The 20,281-nt window shown below is 36.8% G+C and overlaps 1 protein-coding gene across 2 annotated transcripts in view; it reads right to left on the bottom strand.

Moving 5' to 3' along the window:
- FBXO11 (F-box protein 11) overlaps positions 1-20,281 on the bottom strand; it is a 73,838-nt gene that overhangs the window by 31,401 nt on the left and 22,156 nt on the right. For both annotated transcript variants that reach the window (XM_062571717.1, XM_062571718.1), the window contains exons 2-3: positions 6,683-6,810; positions 6,487-6,568 (exon numbers count right to left, since the gene is read on the bottom strand). In XM_062571717.1, coding sequence (XP_062427701.1) covers positions 6,487-6,568; positions 6,683-6,810 — 210 coding nt within the window. The remainder of the gene's footprint in view (positions 1-6,486; positions 6,569-6,682; positions 6,811-20,281) is intronic.

Here is a 20,281-nt window from a genome sequence, read left to right as displayed (position 1 = left end):
ATTTAACCAACCCAAATCCTGATTAAAACAAACCACTAACTTGCCATATTAATGATTACCACTTAATTCCAATTATATCAAATCTACCATAAAAAAAAAAAAAAAAGTAAAAAATAAGAAGTTGACTGTGGTGTTAAGAATCAAAGTTCTCTTTTAGAACCTCTATTGCACCTTTTCTTTTAAGGTAATCAACCTGCATACAATTGCAAACATAATGTTCCAAATATACTGACTCTTCATTGTCATTAGGTTTACTGTGGCTCAATTAGCCCACATTATCTATACAAAAATAGTCCAATTTCAAAGTCAAAAGGTTTTAAAATATTTTCAAACATAAAAAATAATTTACACTGAAATAGTAACTGTCTAAAAACAGCTACTTTCTTCCCCCATTTCCCCATAAAGACATTAAGAAAAGGGATATTTAAGATGTGGAAAACCTGCAGCCAACAATAATTCCAGCATTTCCTCCTTCCTTTTACTCCCACTTATGCTCTTTCTCTGAATTTGGTTCGACAATGAAAAAGAGAAGTAAAATAAATAAATAAATAAAAATAGTAAAGTGCTGTATTTCTTAAAAATGACAGAGGTTTGAGAAGTGACTTTCCTATATCCCTGGGGGAAGAACTGAGTATTTATTACATTTCCACTCTTGTACACATGTGCACTCTAAATATGAGCGTTTCTACTGGAAATACCATTTGTCGTCTGTTTTCTTACAAGAACTTTGTGTCAGGTATCCTCAGAGTAGGATGGTTCTCTGTTTGCAAAAGTCATTTTTTTAAGTCATTTTCTTTAGGATCATTTCTTAGGAAGAAATGATACAGGACAGTTTCCAAAGTTCAGAGGATTTGTATACAAGGTTTTAAAAGCTCCTACTACTTTCATAAAAATCCATGTAACTCTCCTTGCATTAACTTTCCTAAAACATCTGAACCTAGGTAGCAACCAGATCATGATTTTTTGACTTTAAAAGAACAGTAAAATGATCCTCAGAACGAAGGCCCACTGAACTTGTGGGATTAAAAGCAGGAAAAAATTTTCCACGAGATTTCAGAAAAAATAAGCCAAGCTCCAAGTCTTCCCTAGTCAAAGGGGCACAAGTTGCTAAGTTATTTCCAGTAAGAAGAGGTAAAAGCCATAAATTGCCAGGATCAGAACTGTGTCTTTATGAAGACATTAAACTGTCTGTAATACTGTAGAATTGATTAAAACTTTGGTACACTTGTTTTTCCAGGGAGTTATGCTTACATCCATGGCCAGACCAGTTAGCAAAAATTCTGAAACAGCACTGACGTTTCAGCGACTTTCCCTAAACCTGTTCTTTGCATGCCATTGCCTGAACCTCACTCAAGTGATTCACAAACATTGATTTTCCTCCGAGACGCTAAGAGGGCATTTATCCAACTGAGTAATTGCTGTTCGTAACACTAATACAGCTTACATTCATAAACCATGGGTACATGCCTCTTTAATCCAACAAAACTCTATACTGTAGAAAACTGACACCATTCTCCATGTCCACAGCTACCTGTCCCCAAGACATCTTTTGGGTTGGTAGCATTGATTGTGGACAGAATAAACCAAAACTCCTCCCCTGCACTTCTTCCATTAATTTTTTGCTGGATCTTCCCTGACATAGCTCATTGTAAGCCACAGATAAGCTACCATGGGCACAAGAAAGGAGGCAGGAATGAGTGCCCAGGAGCAAGGCAAGGTAGATTCTTTCAGCAACAGTACTATTTGTGCCAGATTAAGAAATTATTTTTAGTCAAAAACCTATGGGACAGCCTGAAGTCAATAAACTACAGAAGCTAGTATAAAGCAGGCAACAGCCTTAAATGGTTTTGTCCTAGAGAGGTATTTATGGAGCCCAAAGTCTGGAAAATACATACTGACAATCCACAAGGTCAGCGGAGTTAGGAAACACCAAAGGTTACCTGCATTCATGCTAGTTTTTAAGAAAGTATTTTTTCCAAAGGACAAATATTTTTTCCTGCTTCAAGCAGGCAGAAGCAATTCATTCTAAAGTCCTAATTACCTTTGGAATCCATCACAGGACAACTGGATATTGCTTTTGAATTCATCTTTTTCTAGCAGCCTTCCAGTTAGGTGTGAGATAAAGCTTTCTTACTGGCTTACAAGCTGAAATGCGGTGTTGTGAAGGCAAGGCAGTAAGTCCCTGCCCAGCCTTCCACAACCTGTCTTTGGCTTCAACAAGCTAAGCCTTGAGGCACCTTCTTCCTAAGACAATCTATTACTTCCTAACCAACCTGAAGCTGTCTTTCAATTTCTGTATGTCAGGACCTTGATTAGTTTTCTACTGAAGGAGGAAGTTCACTAACCTAGGAGCTCCTGTTACACGACAGCTCGTACTCCTTTTTCCTTCCTAGGTCATGTCTCATAATGACATCACCTCACTGCAAGAGGTAGAAACCAACTTTGGAAATGTCAAAAAAATTTTGCGAAAAACAATTTCAATTTTTCAGTTTACTTACGAGCTTTGGCACTACTTGCAAAATGGAGGAAGAGCTGATTTTACAGGTACTTGCTGTCCTATTCCATCATTACCCAAAATCCTTTAGAAGCAAAAGATTTAAATTAGGTCGCCCTTCTGCGCAATTAAGACTGACTTAAGATTTCTCCGCTCAAATCACCGAGCTAATGATTACTAGCTGAAATTCTCCAGTGTAATTTTTAAAGAGTGGACTACTTTTTATTGTAAATACTTAAATATCCTCTGTGTCCAAGAGAAAGAACTCCAAAGTTTTATTTTGTGAATTCATACTTTGTTTAGTAATCTGTCGAAGCATGAATGCATTCGATTTGAAATGTTCTTCTCAATTCACAAAAAAAGCAACCAAAATTTTAAAAGTTTCTTTGGTAGTCAAATCAAAATCATTTGTGCTTCACTACTCCTAACAGTTTTACTCCTATTGACAAAATGAAGGTTAAGAAAGAAATGCATACTTTTACGTACATAATATATATACACACACATATATACACTACATATATACATGTACATGTGGGTGTATACACATGTATATATGTATGTGTATATGTATGTGTGTACATATATACATAGATACATATACACACATTCTGTGCAGACACTTTTCCAACTAAATGTTACAAAAAAGAGTAAAAGGGCAAGAGTAATGCAAAGGGCAAACCAGTTGCAGGTAGTTAGCAACTGAAAATTCTGAATAAAGTGTTCACTAGACTAACAAAGATTAGAAACACAGCTAGATAAGTTGCTCTGCTTCCATAGCAAACGCATGAAGCTAATCCAGTTTGTTTTGATCACTGGTAACATCATCAAGAAGCACAGGGACAACTGTTTGAAAATGAGTTAAGTCTTTGAAAAAAGATGAAGAATGCCATTCTGTGAATCCCAAGTTGTAATATTAATGTCTTGCATGGATACTGTCTGTCCACTTCAGTGGAGAAGATGGAGACAAAAAGCTTTTACTCAGTAAGGCAGCATTTAGTAAAACTATTTTCTTCCTAAGAAGCAGAAATGAGACAGGAAACTCGGCAAATAGTGATCTTAAAGAAAAAAAAAAGAAAAAAGAAAAAGACTAAAACAAACAGAAGTGCAGCAAGTTACATGATCTAATAGCTTATAGTTCACATAATAATCAACACAAGCTTCACAACTGCAATCTAATATAACAACATAAGCATAACAAATAATATAACGCATGGAACAATTTCAGTATCTACTGCAACTCCAGAGTTCAGCAAGGAAAAAGAGTTAAAGAAATTAGTTGTCTCTGAACTCAAGTCTTTCAATGATGGTTAAAAGTCAGTAAGAACTGCCCAGTATAAATTGAATATGCAAATTCAGAAACATTAAAAAGGAAAAAACCTGCAGAGTAAGCAAAAAGGAAGAATGTTAAATGACTGAAACAGTGGATTAAACTGATACTGTGATCTTTTACCTTCTTCAGTATCACTTTTCTCATTGTAAGAGATGTGTAATTACAGTTCAATCAATATATGGAACTGTCAAAATATAGTGAATTTAAGTCTTCCTGTGAATCAGATGTACTACAAATATCACCATTTGATACAAGTATTTGCCCCTGTAAGCTCTGAAAGAGGTAAACATTTTATAAAGATGTTCTACAAATGCTGAATTGCTAGGTTCACCAGTAATTTGAAGTGTAAGCAACATAGCTCAATCATGCCTTTTTTTTAATCTAAACTTTTGTTTTCTTCAATTTTTAGTATTCTACTTAAGAGGCTGTTGTATTAAAATAAAATAAAAAAAAACAGTACTTTAGTGTGTTGATTTCTCATTAAGATTCTTGTACATTTCGTTAATCTTTGTCTCAGGATTGAAAGTGACATTGTCCATTACACAGACTATCAGAGGATAGGGTTGCAGGTAAGAAAAAAGTCAGTATTTTGCTGACTTTTTTGAAACACAGTCTGATTCACTGTCAAGAGGAACATATAAGTTTTGAATGGCAACTCTTTCATAGCAGCACTACAGCACTAATTCTGAAGTAAGTACTAGAATAACAAACAGTTTTCTGTCCCTGTTTTCCCCTTCCCCCCCCCCCCCACCCCACACACATACTGCCTCCACTCCAGCTGTGGACACCAACTGGCATTTCTCCTTTCATCTTCCTCAAATTTTCCTCTATTCAGAGTCCTTACAACAAGGAATGGTCTCCACTCAGACATATTGTAATGTTACTAGCCCCAAGCCTCCATTTCATCTCCGGTTCTAAAATAAACAGCTGTACGTTCCAAATGACAACATACCAGCTCCACGTGCCACGTTCCAGAAAATCTCATGCCTACTGCCAGGCACAACAGCTACCATTAACTACCCCTTAAATAAATAAATGCTGAGCAATAGATAAAGCTACAAAAAAAAAAAAAAACAAAAAACAAAAAAAAAAACAAAACACAGTTCAAACTGAAAACCTATGTGGGAGGAAAGGAAGAACAGAAGAAAAAAGACAGAAAGAGAGAGAAAGAGAAAACACACAAGCTCACAAGGACATTCCTTTTCAGTAGATCGAAAGGTCAGATTGTAACTGGTTTGAATACAAGCGTAAGGGTACCATTATAAAAGTCATTGTTTACATTTCCTCTCATGATAATTCTGTACTGGAGTGGCCTCTACAATCCTCATACCTTCCAAAATAAGCTCATTAATGTGACAACAGGCACGTGCAGCAAAAGTATGAGAATTTATTTGGAAGTCTGTGCCAGTCATGGTGTAATTTAATTTGCACCAGAGGATTTGAGACTAAGACTATACCTTACTTAAAACAAGAATGTGAGTAATAGCCTAATGAAGAACATATCAAAAGTGAATGACCTCAAATAAAAACAAGAACAGCAAGAGAAACCAATCAAGTTTATAAAAAAAGCTAATTGAAGGCCTTTGTGCAAAGCTCTAGGTATCAATCAAATCAGGGTATGAACCTGGAGAGTAAAATGAAACAAGCTGACACTCAGTTGGTCCTCACCACTTCAAGGACAGAAACCTGAGGTTAAATGATCTGTAAGCAGCTACTGAATTAAAAAAGATAATCAAAATCAGCAGGGGCAATAAAACAGAGGAAGACAGAGGACTCAAAGGATAAAAATCCACACTAAGAAAAAGTTCAGAAGCCAAAAGGAACAGACTTCAACAGAAGGAAAGACAAGTGGCCAAAGGCTTGTGCCAGCTCTTCATTTTTAATTCAGAAGCATAAGATAGACACAGAACACAAGAGCCCAAGAAAAGCAACAGAAACCAAATCACTGAGAATAAACTAGATCTAGTAAAATATTAAAAAATCCAAAAAACAAAAAAAAACAAAAAAAAAAAAATAACCACACACACACAAAAACACACCATACTACCAGATCAATATGTGTTTCTTATGGACAGAAAAGACATCCCGCTGCCTGGGGAATGGGCAAAAGGGAATGGGAGATGGCAAATTTTAGTGCTGATTTCCCAGAAAAAAAAAGTGACAGAAAGTCTCATGCAACTGTATTTTGTCAGGAGACAAGAAAGAGACTGACAAGGGACATAGAAGGGAGAAAAGTTTGGATGCATGCAAACACACACACACAAAATCCACAATGAAGTGCCATAATGCTATACCAGAAATCTCTACACATACTACAATAGTACAGCAATATCAATATGAGAAATGGTAGATAAGTCTGACCAGAGTGTTGCACTACTGCTGTATTACAGCTTCTACCATTAGCTTGTATACAAACAGTCAGGACTTCCACAAAAAAAATTAAGTCTACAGCAGAGCCAGTAGCAAGTAAACTAAAGCACCAGCTTCTGAAGGTCAGACTAACACCAAGCTTCTACATTTGAAGTTCAGAACAAGTTAGTAGCTGCTTTCTCATTTCAGATTCTTGGTTGGAAAACAGATGGGAAAAAACTTGGAAACTGTCATGTCCTCCTCCCATCTTTTCTTGTTCTTTTAAATAAAATAAAATAAGATAAATTACCTGATAAATCTTGGGATTTTCCAGATACTCTAGCACGTTTAGCTCGATGACCAAAGTTTTCAGTAGCTGAAGTGGAGGCACCCTTTAGCAAAATAAGCATGAATTAGTTCAGTCATCAGACAACTTAAGAAAAGCACCAATTAACTGCAGACTCCTGAGGTAGGAAGATCTATTATAGTAAATAAATACATACTACCTCCATACTGCTCTTTGTAGGGCAAGCTGTTCTTTTAGGTAGAAGAGTTTTTCTGCGAAGTTGGTATGGACCATTTTGTGCACCAGGACCCGATTCTTCTGCAACCATATCTGCAGGTACATCATCATCTGTTATCAGCAAAAGAAAAAAAAAAAAAAAAAAGGAAGATTGCACATTGCAATTGGTTTACACCAGAAAATACTATAGAAATATTTATTACCATAACCTAGCTATTACCTAAATAGATCCAATCAGCAAAAAGAAAAAGTGTTAGAGAACGTTTCATGAAAATGAGAATATGCTCAGCATACATAAAATTAAATGAAAAAGTACATATGAATGTATTAACCTACATTACTCTATTTACACAGCAGTTATACTGAGCAGTCATGTTAAAAATGTGTACCTTTTTTAAAAAAAAGATTTCAATTTCTTTGCAAATATGTTTTTCACTGCACTATTTCAATTTTAAAAATTACCTCAACTTTCCCATCTCTCCCTAACACTATCTTTATAATGAGGAACACTGGAGTTTTAATTATTAACTAGATGTTATCAAGAAACCCTTCAGTTAATACAGCATTTAGTAGAAAACAAGACAAGATTTCCTCAAAATGTCTCAAAGATAGCCCAGGCCACCATACAAACCCTTCAGTAAAAATGGAGGAGAAAACTATAAGCTTCTTTAATTCCATACATTGTGTTTGCCTAGAGACACTTAAGTATATTCCCTTCAAGCCCTTAAAAATCTTTCAAAATAATGCTGATCACATGTTCTGCTTTGTTTTGTTTTTGAATGCTACTTTGATTTTTCCATATAACTATGGAATACATGGCAAAGCAAGCAAGGATTACATCCTACAACTAGCACCCCACACAAAAATAACAAGAATTTAAAATGGTCAGAATATAAACCATCTAGAAAATAAAAGCCCTGTTTCACTTAAGTAAAAGATGTACTTTCAGCAGATACTTAACTGTGAGAAAAATTCTGGACTTACTTTTAGATTTTAACCACTTTGTCATTTTAAACTGGATAAAATATGACATAAAAGTGATAGCCAAAAAGCAATACTGTAGAATAAGCAGCTTTCCTGAATAAGTTAGGGTGAAGAGACACTGATGTTGTAAAGGAAGGCTAACAAAAAATAGACAGAAAGAAAAAATAAAGTCAGCTCAACACACAAATCAGAGAAAAACAATTAAAGTTGTTCTAAAACAAGATTCCTTCTCTACAATTCAAGATCTTAATGTTTTTTGTTAAAAAAAAAAAATCTTGTCAGTGTTTTCTTGCTCTCTTCTGATCCTACTCTTGCCGCTATCTGATATTTATAAGTTTCACACCTTGCCATACATCCTAAATAGATCACAAGAACGCTAGGACATCTTTTTCCAGCTTCTGTCCACTACTCCTCTGAAATCAGCTGGTAAATGCACAACTCGGCAGCCAGCTCAAACCAATTGACAAGAGTGCCATCAGCTCATTAATCCAGCTGAAAACTAGCCCTGCCAAAAGTGCCTCCACAGTCAGTCACCAGCCAGCCAAGCAGCTGATCCACCCCAGCATAGCCATGAGCAGACAACCAGGAAAAGAACCATCTCTCTCACAGTAGCAGTATGCTTTTTTTTTTTTTTTTTTTTTATTAAAAGTAAAACTTCACAGAAGAAGTTTTTTTTTTTTTTTTTTTTTTTTTTAAATGAACATCTGTAACTTCAGCTGGAACCTAGCTCCCTCTCTCCCCAGCCGTTCCTTACATGGCACACTTCTCTAGCACCTCAGTATCTCTCTTTCTATGAAAGAAGGATTTATCCATTACAGAGAAACTAAAGAACATGAATAGATTAGCTACAGCGCATTTTACTGTGAATAAATCTGCACCCAACTTTGGCATCATGTACCTGCAGCAGTTTACTGACCCCAAATCAGATTGCTTGCTTACTCGTGATTCAGATTCAGCCACCTAATTTTACATGTTTATCATTCCTGAGGGAGACCACCACTCACGTAAATAAGGTATCGACAGCTGGAAGAGAGAAGACCTGCTGCAGGAGAGCGACAAGCTCCCAGCCTGCCTGGGACAGGAGCAGTTCGGCACCTCACATGCCTTAGGAGGGAGTTAGGCAACTAAAGCCATGAGCACGACTCTTATAGAGCTGAACTCCTGCTCCTGAAAGTACCCCAACGCGTCAGCACGTAACAACTTAGCACCCTTATCTTACTTCTCTAAGAATTTGAAATCCAATCCAGAAATCAGGAATTCTGTTGCTACCATCCCCTGAGCAATTATGTGCATCTTCTAAACCCATTTCTATATTTTCCATTGAGCAGGCAAAAAAATGACTGTTAGAACTGCAGGATTTCCTTTTTTCCCTTCTTTTCCCCCTCCCCGCTTCTTGATGATCAATATAATAGTTCAAAATTGCCATGTGGAACACAGCAAAATGAGTAAAGAAAATAGGAGGGGGGGGGGAAATAGCACAGAATTTGATCTTTCCATTGGTGGTTAGGTACTTAGAAATAAGCCAGCAGAGGCCAATAAGGACAAAAGCTGGAAAGAAAAGAAGCAAGCAAATGAGGAGAATAGAAATGAAGGCCAGTTTGGCTGAAACACCACGAGACTGACTAAGCAGAAGGGAAATACACTCTTTTTCTTGCAGTGGATTTAGTGGATTTTTCCCGCGCTCCAAAATTACCTTTCTAGCGCAGATGTGCATATTTACTAATATTCCTAAATGTCATCTCATTTATTAAAAGAATGAAAATCCTCCCATTCCATCAGATGGGCAAGGAAAGCACTGAGGAAGATGAAAGGGGCATGAGTGGAAGGTGCAGGCCCACAGAGCACAGACAGCTGAGCGGCAGGAAGGTGGCTGCTACTTGAGGAAGGGATTGCCGGGGCCTCACGCGTGGTTTTTCTGCTGACCCTTAATGGCACCTCTCCTTTGCGGCCTTCCCCATGATTTCAAGCAGCAACGCGAAGTTAGCCTTAAGCACTGTGAGAAGAGTTTTAAGGGAAGAGCGGCACTTCCAGAACTGAGCAAGAGCCTCTGACTTAGGTCCCACGTCTTCCTGCTGCAATTCTGCTCCTCATGCTCAAGTAACACACTGGCTGCATGATAGAGAGAATTAGACGAATTAGATGAGTTGATCCTGACCAGTTTTTGTGACACTTCCAAAGGGCTGACCAACTTCTGTAAAGATTTTTACTATTTAGAAACAATAGCTCATAACATACTGTTTCACTTCCCAGCAAATATAAGGAAACCTGAAAATCTTTGGTGGTCTGTTACCGAATGCTTGAAGTCTTAATGTTTGTTTTTAACTTTTTACATGCTCCAGTTAAATTTCTCAACAAACTAAGCCAGCTACAGTGTGAGTTTTCAGAGAAATAATTCTCAAAAAGCACTGCTGTTTTCTGAAGACTGCACATTACTCTTCCGTACAGAAGGAACACTAACATACTTGTAACTTAGCCTGGGAACTCTGTGCTAGGTGCTATGCAAAGCCATTTTGAAAATCCTCCCCTAAAATATTTGCACAACACACTCCTGTGAAGGAAGTTTCATTTTAAAATAAAGTACGTTCCCAAAATACTTTGAGAACCCCAAATTTAAGGTGCAACAGTATCAGTTACTGCATCTAATGGTATAAATAAAAGGCATTATAATTTCATTCGTTGCTTATAGAAATGTTTATCCTGTATGAGTCATTAAATGAATTTGGGGGAGTGCGTGTGTAGTGTTAATGTCCTCTTACAGACACCTGCTTGAAATGAATGCCAGATGCTGTCACTAATTTTTACAAAGTCAATGCCTTTGCACTTCTCAGATTAAACTGAATCTGCTCTCAAATGGTCCTTTACCTTTATCTTATACTATGAAAGCTTGTACTTAAAGTACAAGATTAGCAGTGACTGCATGAAGAAAAAGTTACAAAAAAATGACTAAGGACTGTGGAAATAGTTTACAAAAATACGCAGATCACTTCCAGAAAAAAAAAAGTTTAGCACAAGCATGCTATTATTTTCTTAACAAGAGGACATGAATATGGTTTCACATTTGCCTTATACATTTTCAGATAATAATGCCAACAGTCATCCTAAATACTGAACACAACCTTCAGGAAGAGCAAGCCCAATAAAAGTTTTTATAAATATTCAAAAAAAACAAATAAGAACAACAAAAGGTCTTAGCAGAAAAAAGGGAGGATGCTAAGGAAGGAAGTTTATGCCTCAATCTGTACCATTTCTCATTTAGTTGAGCACATAGAGCATTGTAAACTTCACTTTTTTTGTGACGCTGTTCCATATCCTTAAGTGTGTGGGGGGGGGGGGGTAGGGGAAGAAAGGAAAAAAAAAAAGTTAAAAAAAAGTCTGTGGTCAAAGGCAAAATGTTGGTGTGGGGAGGAAGAGTTGTTCCAAACAGACACAGCACTGAAATTGTTCCTAGAGATTGTTAAATAGAGAAAATATTAGTAGTTTTAAAATAGAGAAATCTGCATTAACCTGTGTCATTTTGGAATGAAATGACAAGCCATCAATAATGACAAAAAAAGAAAAAGAAGAAAAAAAAAAAGCTTTTCTTTATAATTAGAAGCAAGCCTGAGAAATACAACTAAAATGTAAACTGATATAGTTCAGTGCTTTGGGTAGAGTGCATCTTCCCATGCACTTGACACAAAACGTCATGGGTAAGACCTCCAGGCAGCCTGCTAGATGACAGCTTCAACTATCTTAGTGATGCATTAAAGTTTAGTATTGCAAATCAGAAGAAAGCAGGACTGAAGTTTAAGGAGTAGGAAAAAAAAAAGATGCAAACAAAAAGGGATGTCAGTAAAGACAAAATAACTTACAGAGAAAGATACAGTACCAAAAACTGAGAGAAGACTGAATATAGAAATAGCACATTCCACTCCACATCTTAAATCAAAAATTCTTAACCAGTGGAAGCTTTCCCATTCATTTAGGATAACATTTAAGGGTAAGTCTAAATTATGAACTGTAGATTGTTTTAAAAATGGGAGACAGCTGTCTTTAGAGAGCTATCCAAATACTCAATTTGTCTCCAAAGAGCAAGCCACTAGCTGGGTACATCACCACAAAAATCTCAAAAACTAAAAGGGAAATGAAGTGCAAAGTCAACTGAGACCACATGCACAGTATTTTAAAGACCCAATATCAATATTCTGTAGTGTTCCACTTCTCCACAGTGCACTTAAAAAAATGTGCAATGTTAAAATGTTAATATTAAAATAAGAAATAGCTGCAAGTTTATTTGCTGCTAACAAAAAATTAAGGTCTTAAGTAAATACTGTAATACATTTTAATTTCATTATATAAACCCTGCAGTAATATCCAAGCAATTCCAAAGCAACCTGGCTTACATAAACTTTAAGACATCTTACTTTTGTGGCTCCTGATGACACAAGTCAACTACAAGGATTCATCTCTGACAGAAGTCAGTATTATTTTGAGCTGGAAGAGACCCAGCAAGAAAGAGATTTGGGGAAAAATCTCAGCTCAGAGTAGCAGGTTTTCAGTTTGGAAATGGAACAGATCTAACATTAAAAATGTACTCTTTCAGAAAGACTATAGAAAAATCATACTTACTGAACACCATATGGAATAAGGAGATTTTTGCCTTCTAGAAAGCAACAATTTGACAAAATAACTATTACTGATTGCTAGGATATTTTAAAAATACTATATATACACACACACACACAATTTCTTACAGAATATTAAACCTAAGATATTTCATTACATGACAACATCTAAGCTTATTTTAATTGGTAACAGTTTATTTGATTAACCCTGCCCCTCTCCCCCCAAAGTTTTAATGCATGTGGAATATCTAGATATTTTCCTGCATAGAAATTAGTACACTTAAACTGAAGGGGAAGGGGAGTCAAGGGAGGAACTAAAAATCTTGGTACTTGCATAGAGCAAAACAGAACCCCTCAATACCCCCTAGCATAAGGGTCAAATAGCAACTTTTTGACATTTACATTTTAAGCCTTTAAACATCACTCCCCAAATGACACAGCTTATTATTCTTCGGAAATAGGTCATGCAATAGATAACATGATGGCCTAAAAAGAATAAGAATAGATCAGATACTCAAATCTATTTTTATTTTCTCAAAAGCTCATGTTAGTTTTACATTATATCTATCTAAATATACTTTTTACGAGGAGGGAAATAGTTATTTTTAATATTTATATAACTTCCTAACTCTCAGAATGTATTTTCTGTTGCTCTTAGGATATAAAGAAAATTAACTTCTAAGTATTTTATTTTTTCTCCTCCTCAGTATATTGTGAAGTCCTACTTCAGCAATCCTTATACAGGCCATCCAAACCAGATGTGAAAGGACAGACCTCATCACAAGGGTCCATTAGATCAACTAATGCCCTCAAAAAGCTACCAAAATGCTACAAGTAACACTGTTATGCCTATGCATGACAGAAGTTAAGTTCTTAGAGATGGCACAAAGCAGACAGAACACGAAAGCAGGCAGCAAACCTTGTCCCTAGCTGTATTGCTTTAAACGTTATCAATAGTCACTAGCAACTACTCACATCTTTGAGCCTTGCTCACTCGGAGTTCATGATCTAAAATATCTACCTAGCACAAGAATACACATAAATACCTGTAAAAACCCTCCAAATGCTATGAAGAATATTTTCCTTTTCAGGAGCCAGGAGCAGAAAGAAGACAACTACAATTTGATGACAAATCTTAGTTTCTCTCCAAAAGAAACCCCCCCCAAAAAATACTAATACCAGGTTATCAAGACAGAATTTCTAAAGAAATACATTAATACGCACATTTATTAGACACAGAATAAATGCAAGTACCTACATATTTGAGCTACTTGTCAAATAATCCACTTTAGAGGGAGGAAGAAAACTACTTTCTTCAGAACAAGCAATTCTAGTTACTAGGGCCAGTTAGTTTCAAACAATTGTACCAACAAGCCAGAATAAAAATACCAAAGGAAAAACATACCCCTTTAAGTTATATTATTTTCCCAAATGGTAACTGCACTACAGCACAGCCTGTAATATTTAGCAAAGTAATAAACACATCTCCAGGTGGCCACTTTGCAAGTATTTTATTAAGAGAGTTTCCCTTCCTGCTTAATAGGCAGCCTGACTCCTGCTCTGACAATCTTTCTTTGAGAAGGGACAAGGATCCCTTTTTGGATGCATTTCTCATTAATAAAGCAACACTTTCAAAGCTGCAGCCTTGCTGCTTGGTTCCTTGATGCTACAGTTAAAGCTGACCAAGTGATTTTAAAGGTCGAGAAATATATAGAGTTTAAAAACCTTTTCTCATTACATTTCTGAGTCATACTAAAGAAAGAGACTTGTCTGATTACTCTAAGCCAGTTTAACTACTACATTGAGTTTCCAACTTGGAACAGTCTAACAAAATCTATCTGGTTATTTGGCTGCAGGCATTAGAGCAGTGAAGTTACTAGTCCTGGAGGTCATCCCCTCTTCAGCTGAAATACATGACTTCAAACTCACTAGAAAAGCACATCCAGTAAAAACAATTGAAAAGAGTATCATCACACACACACACACCCCCCAAAAAACCCACACTGAAAGAGGTTCAAGTAATCCCATTTTATTCCACATTACAATCGACCAGAACAGCAGTTCTGACCAACCACTACATTTCAATTGCAGGAAGCACTCCTCAGCATGCCCAAGCACAGGCAAGAATGCAGCCTGTAAACACACCCTCAGAGCAGCTGTGAAGCAAAAAAAACCTACCTTCTCCTCCTCCTCCTCCCCCCCACAAAGATCCCACCTTCCCAGGAGATGCTATCTCAAAATGGGAGAAAAAAAAGTAGTTTCCTAGTAAAACTGCTGGAGATTGATGGGACAAAGATCAGTCTCTGCAACAAACCCATTAGGAAGAGGGCAAACTCTCACTGGGGGCAGCAGGCACAATGTCTACCATGTCTAACCACTTGACTCAGGCTAGACAAGATTTTTGTAACCAAAATCCCATAGCAGACTTATCTAAAATAAAGATGAGATCTTTGTGGGGATAGTTTACTTTAATAACCAGAGAGTAGCTGAGCTACGAAGCATGAAAGCTACATGCTTTAATTAGGATAAATCTGGATATTCTTGATACTCCTGAACTTAAAAAAAAAAAAAAAAAAAAAAAAGAGAGAGCGAGCAGCAATTTGTAAACTGCTGGTTTTTATTAACTTCCAGTTGCAATTATTTCCAGCCTAACCTCACACTGTATGAGTAACTGGTTTTAACACTGTTGAAATTTAAGAATGAGCATGACACTATTAATTCCTTGTACTTTCATGTTTCTGATATCTTTAAAAGATTGGGGTGATGGGGGAAATTTCAATTGACACATCTACATTTTAAATTTCAGTTTTTCTATAGCCCATGATTGATCCATTTGCAGAGCTTTTCCACATGCATGGGAAACTAGAGAAACCTGGCTCAGAGAAACAGAGCTCCCATTGGAGTGTCAGGAAAGTCTGTGTGTAATGAAACAATCCACATAGCTATAAATCTCATCATGATTGAACACTATTGCAACTTTTCAAGCATAACTCCTGTAAACTATCATCAAGTCACAATCATTTCACCAAATTTTCACGAAATGAAAGACTCCCACAGATTTCTTTGCCATAAGCCACATCTGCAGAGCACTTCGGGGGGGGGGGGGGGGAGGGGGGGGGAATCCCCTGCTATTAGCAGTAGTAGCAGATTTAGAGACATTTGCCATGCAAAACCATCTGCCTTACATGGACTCCACATCAGAAGTGAGTGGCATCTATTAGTACATTGGCTTAGCTGGTGTGACGTCAGGGAGCAGTTTTGATGCACCAAGCTAGGAATTTCCTAAGGTTCTTCAGAAGGAAGGTGTTTTTGAAATGTCTATCACGACAAGGAAATGCAGTCACAGATCTGCCTTGCAGTGAGAAACAAGCTAAGGAAAAAGGTCAAGCAGTACAGCAGCAAAAATATTTCAGAATCTGACAAGTCTGACAAGTAGCTAGAACTAAGAAAAGATTACAAATAAATGAAGCAGCTTTCTGGGACCCATCCACAGTCCTTGGAGAAATTCTACTTTTTACTGAATAAAGCTACTGAAGAAGTTTCCTTTTTCTCCTTTTCTCTAGAAAAATTTAGGAAGATACATAAATATCTTTGTCAATCTTTTTAGCATTCATGGGCTACCAGCCCACAACTGAGAAGGCTTCTTAGTACAAGAAACTACTTTTTGAGCAACAACATATCTTTTTAAAATTACAAAAAGATTAGAAAGCGTCCAGTGACAATGTAGGTTTGGGTTTTTCTAAAGAACTTAGAGGTACGCTCTCATCCATTCCACGTCCAGAAACACAAAAAAGTAAACAAACAGGAAATGACATGAATATGCCAGCGGTGCAGGCAAAAGGCAACCAAGAAGAACGAATAGACATTTTTGGCCGTGTGCTGGGGGAAGGGTGCCGGGGTGGGGATACACTCAGCATTACTTTTTCCTCCTTGAGGAAGAGGGACACTCATACTACCAGTAACTTAAACTTACTCATTTTGGTTGCCACTCTTCTGTCACTGTATCCCAGTATTATATCAGGTTGAAGAAAATTAAGAAATAGAAATCATCATCTTAAGTACTTTGTATGCTTTAACGCTATTGTAGAATCACCAAGAAAAACGCATGGCTTGATACTTGACTTTTTGTAGATCTCAAATAACATTCTGTCATAGTCTTCAAAAACAGAACACAAGCCACTAGACTATGAAGTATAGTTTTCTAGAGAAATGCCTACTGGTATAGATGGGCAAATACTATATCAGGCAAATTTTCCAAGTCATCTTCAGAGGTAACTGCAATTTACACAAATCATTAGTCTAGAAAGAAGCAAAGAGACCGCAAATGGTGCCAGAGACAAAAGGCTAGACCCTGTAACTTTAACCAACAGCATGGCAGGGGGTGGGGAAGGGGAGAACACACACACACACACACACACCCACCCACCATAAACCAAAATTCCTAATTTCAGGTATCCAGCAGCACAGAAGATAGAAGCATGAACCGTAAAAGTTAGAAGATGCTCTCTCAAAGACAACAAATGTGAATTCTGCTACCTCTTCTGGCTCTTTTCCCTAACTTACTATTGCAATGATAATAAAAATATATAGGTACATACCACTTTCCTTCCCCACTCCACAGGGAAGTACTACAATCAACATTTACTTAAGTGTTCAAAATGTTCCAGTTTAAATAAAAAAGAAATATCACTATTCTAACAATATGACTAGCAATAGTACACTAAAAACCTAAAAACAATTCAGACCAGAAAACATAGTATTAGCCTCAGAATTATTTTTTTTATTCAGCAAAAGACAGAAACACCATTATAGTATATATTTATTTTCAAATTGACACTCAGAAAGGCCATTCAATGGCAACTAGGCCAGAACACATACCAAAAAAAAAAAAAAAAAAAAAAAAAAAAAAAAAAAAGTATTCATTCTCAGACCAGTCAAACATTTGTTATATCTAATACACTTTATAATAAGCCTCAGTCTTACAAGACTTATTCCTAACTGTAGCAAGGTTTGCATGCTCCAAGTCAGACTTATCTGGTCGTCGCTTACTCTGAAAACTTCAATATCACTGTCCCTACCACTTTATTACTTGAATTAAACACACCAAAGTGCCTGACAAGAGCAGGAAAGCACAGTTCTGGTTAGCCTCAGGAAATGACTGTATGAAAACAGTGTGTGGAACTGCAGTAAAACAAAGCATGCTGTCAGATGCTGGCTACTGGTCATGTACTTTCACTACTAAAAGTAACAGTACGCATGAAATGCAGGCTAGACAAACTTGTAAAAACATTTTGTAAGTAGTAATTTTAATTTCCATTAATATTTTCTATTAATGTTATCAGAAATTGTGATCAACTTCTACATAGGGGTCTGCATAGGTGCTTCAAGTGTATTCAAACTTCAGAAAAGTTGTATCTTTAATACATAGGAGAGCAGATAGCATTTAATTCAACTAATTTTGACAGAGGAACTCAGGTTTTCAGTAAAGCTTCAGAGACTAATTCAAAAGCAGCTCTCAGACGTGTTGGAAAGGAACAGAAATCCAGCAGTGGCTGGATGATTACAGCTTTTGGCAACTAATTACAGATATATTTTTCTGTTAAATGCTGAAGATGTTATTGCAGCTTCATTTTCTTAGTTTCTAAATTGAGACACATGCAATGAATTCTCAAGATTAAACTTTACAGATGAAGTTACCTATTCTCAGCAACTGACAGTTTCATTAAAAAAAAATACACACAGCCTACTCTCATTTTCTCAGTATTTCTATTGCTTTTCTAATAGAATCAATTTGGTCAAAGCTCTATTATACTAAGCACTACATAAACACTATCTGAAGTAAAACCAAAAGCGTCAATCTAGATTTTTATTTTTCAAATAAAGAAATGCTTGTTACTTCCACTTCAGATTTATCAACACGAAGTGACAAGTGGGTTCAAATAGCCACTGCAAACTTGGTTATCTGACAGCAAGTATAAGTCACAGAACAACTAACTTTTCAGTATAAAATGTCCAGAAGTAACTGTTCAGAGTTTTCAACAGGCTGCTGCACACAGAAGTTCATTTCTTCTCCCTCCACTGACTTTTATTTCCAGCCTTTTACATGCCTACGTCCCATTTTTTTCTCTCTCCCTTTTTTTTTTTTTTTTTGGGGGGGGGGGGGAACAAGGAGGGTGTTTTGTTTTTAAACAGTTCCTCACTCTCCTGCATCCCACCTCCCATGTTGTTTCATTTCTATAGTTTTAGAAAACCTCCCCCTCCATACAACTGATGAAATCCTCCCATTTTAAGGCCAGATAGAACAGCTCTTTGTCATTTATTCCATGTATGTTCTGGAGGCCTGACCTACCACGCTTCCTACAAACTCCCTATAATTTGTCATACATTAGTAGCTGGTAGATTTCTATTTAAAAACCACCTAAAAATAATGTGTATAAACTGTAAAAGCTGTTTGAACACATGCAACAAAAACGATCTTTCCAGACTCAAAGGCTTTCACTATAAAGCAAGCCTGTAGTTGTGAGCTGTTAAAATAGAGATTGAAATAGCCTTTCATTTCATCTAATAAGAACGCATAAACAGTGTCAGAAATAACTAATATGTATACTATAAGACCACAGAAGACCGGAAACAAGCTTTAAGGGGAAGAAGTATTCTTTGTCTCTGGGCCAAAAAACTAAAGACCTAGAAAACTCATCACCTTAAACAGGCTACTCCCTCTTTCATGTCCTGGTAGCACCATCCCTATCTGTCTACCTCACAAGCTTTCTCAGGCACAGACACAAAGTGTGGTACTTGCAGACCAAAATATTTGGGAGATTCAGTGGACAAAACATGAGCAGGGAAAAAAAAAAAAATCATTAAACTCCCTTTCTGATTTTACCTGCGTTTCCCAAAGATTTTTCAGAAATACTGGTTTCCTGGAAGAAGCCTGAGGAGTGTCTAGTAAGAGCTGCCAGGATGCCTGGTGGCAATTACTTGGCAGCTGAGGCTCCCTCCCTCCCAGAGGACTGACTTCCTCCCTCCACTTGCCGCCCCCTTAGTCCCAGCTGTTCTAACTCCATAAACCTACGCAATCTTACCCTGTCCCTTTTGTACATTTGGTAAACACCAAACAAATAATCCATTTATACTACAAATACAGCTGTTTGCATACATATAGCTGTTCGCATACATATAGCTGTTCAGGTATTTCTCCATATACTGTTCTGATATATACTCAAAAATGCATCAGAGGGAAAAAACATAAGCATAACCCCAGAACAGTTGCAAATACACCAGTCCACCAGGAAAGATAAATACTTCTGATTTGGTCAAACTAAATTTTACCCAGTATACCAGTCTGCCAGGTCAGTTGCAGTATTACAGTTGCAGAGGGCAGCAACTTCAAGGTATTAACTTATTGTGGTTTTTAGGTCATCTAACTATATCCCTAAAAGGCTGCAAGAAGAAAAAAAAAGAGCATTAACCTTAAGAAGGCACACTGTATCATGGACTAGGTGGATGGCTAAAAACCCTCCAGACAGATATCTATAGGAAGATTTGTAATACAGAACTCCTCTTTCAGAAGAGAAACTGTTCAAAAGCTATCTAAAAATAAAAACAAAGATTCCTTTGGTCCAAAGCACTGCAAAGCTTTACTTACAGCTCTACACAAATAAGGAAAGCAGAGTGCTTAAGTAATAGAAGGACATTATTAAAAAAAAAAAAAAAAGTTTTCAGCACTTCAGTGTTCCCTTGTCCCCTCTCTAAAAGGGTATATAAAACCTCAGCTGAAACTAGTTCACTTTAATTTTGAGATTTTTTTTAGTATCTTGCACCACCAAATCAAAGTACTTAAAAAGACAACTCGTATCTGTATTGTGGCAATTACCTCTCCTATTTTTTCTCCCCTCTAGAAAGACATCAGCAGGTTCAAATCTCCACAGGACAGGCTAACAGATGTACTGCCTTAGATAATAATTCAGAGAGACCTTGCCTTACAGTCTCGTAAC

This window comes from Rhea pennata, chromosome 3 (assembly GCF_028389875.1).
Source record: "Rhea pennata isolate bPtePen1 chromosome 3, bPtePen1.pri, whole genome shotgun sequence".
Lineage (NCBI taxonomy): Eukaryota > Metazoa > Chordata > Aves > Rheiformes > Rheidae > Rhea > Rhea pennata.
This window is presented reverse-complemented; position numbering and strand designations above follow the sequence as displayed.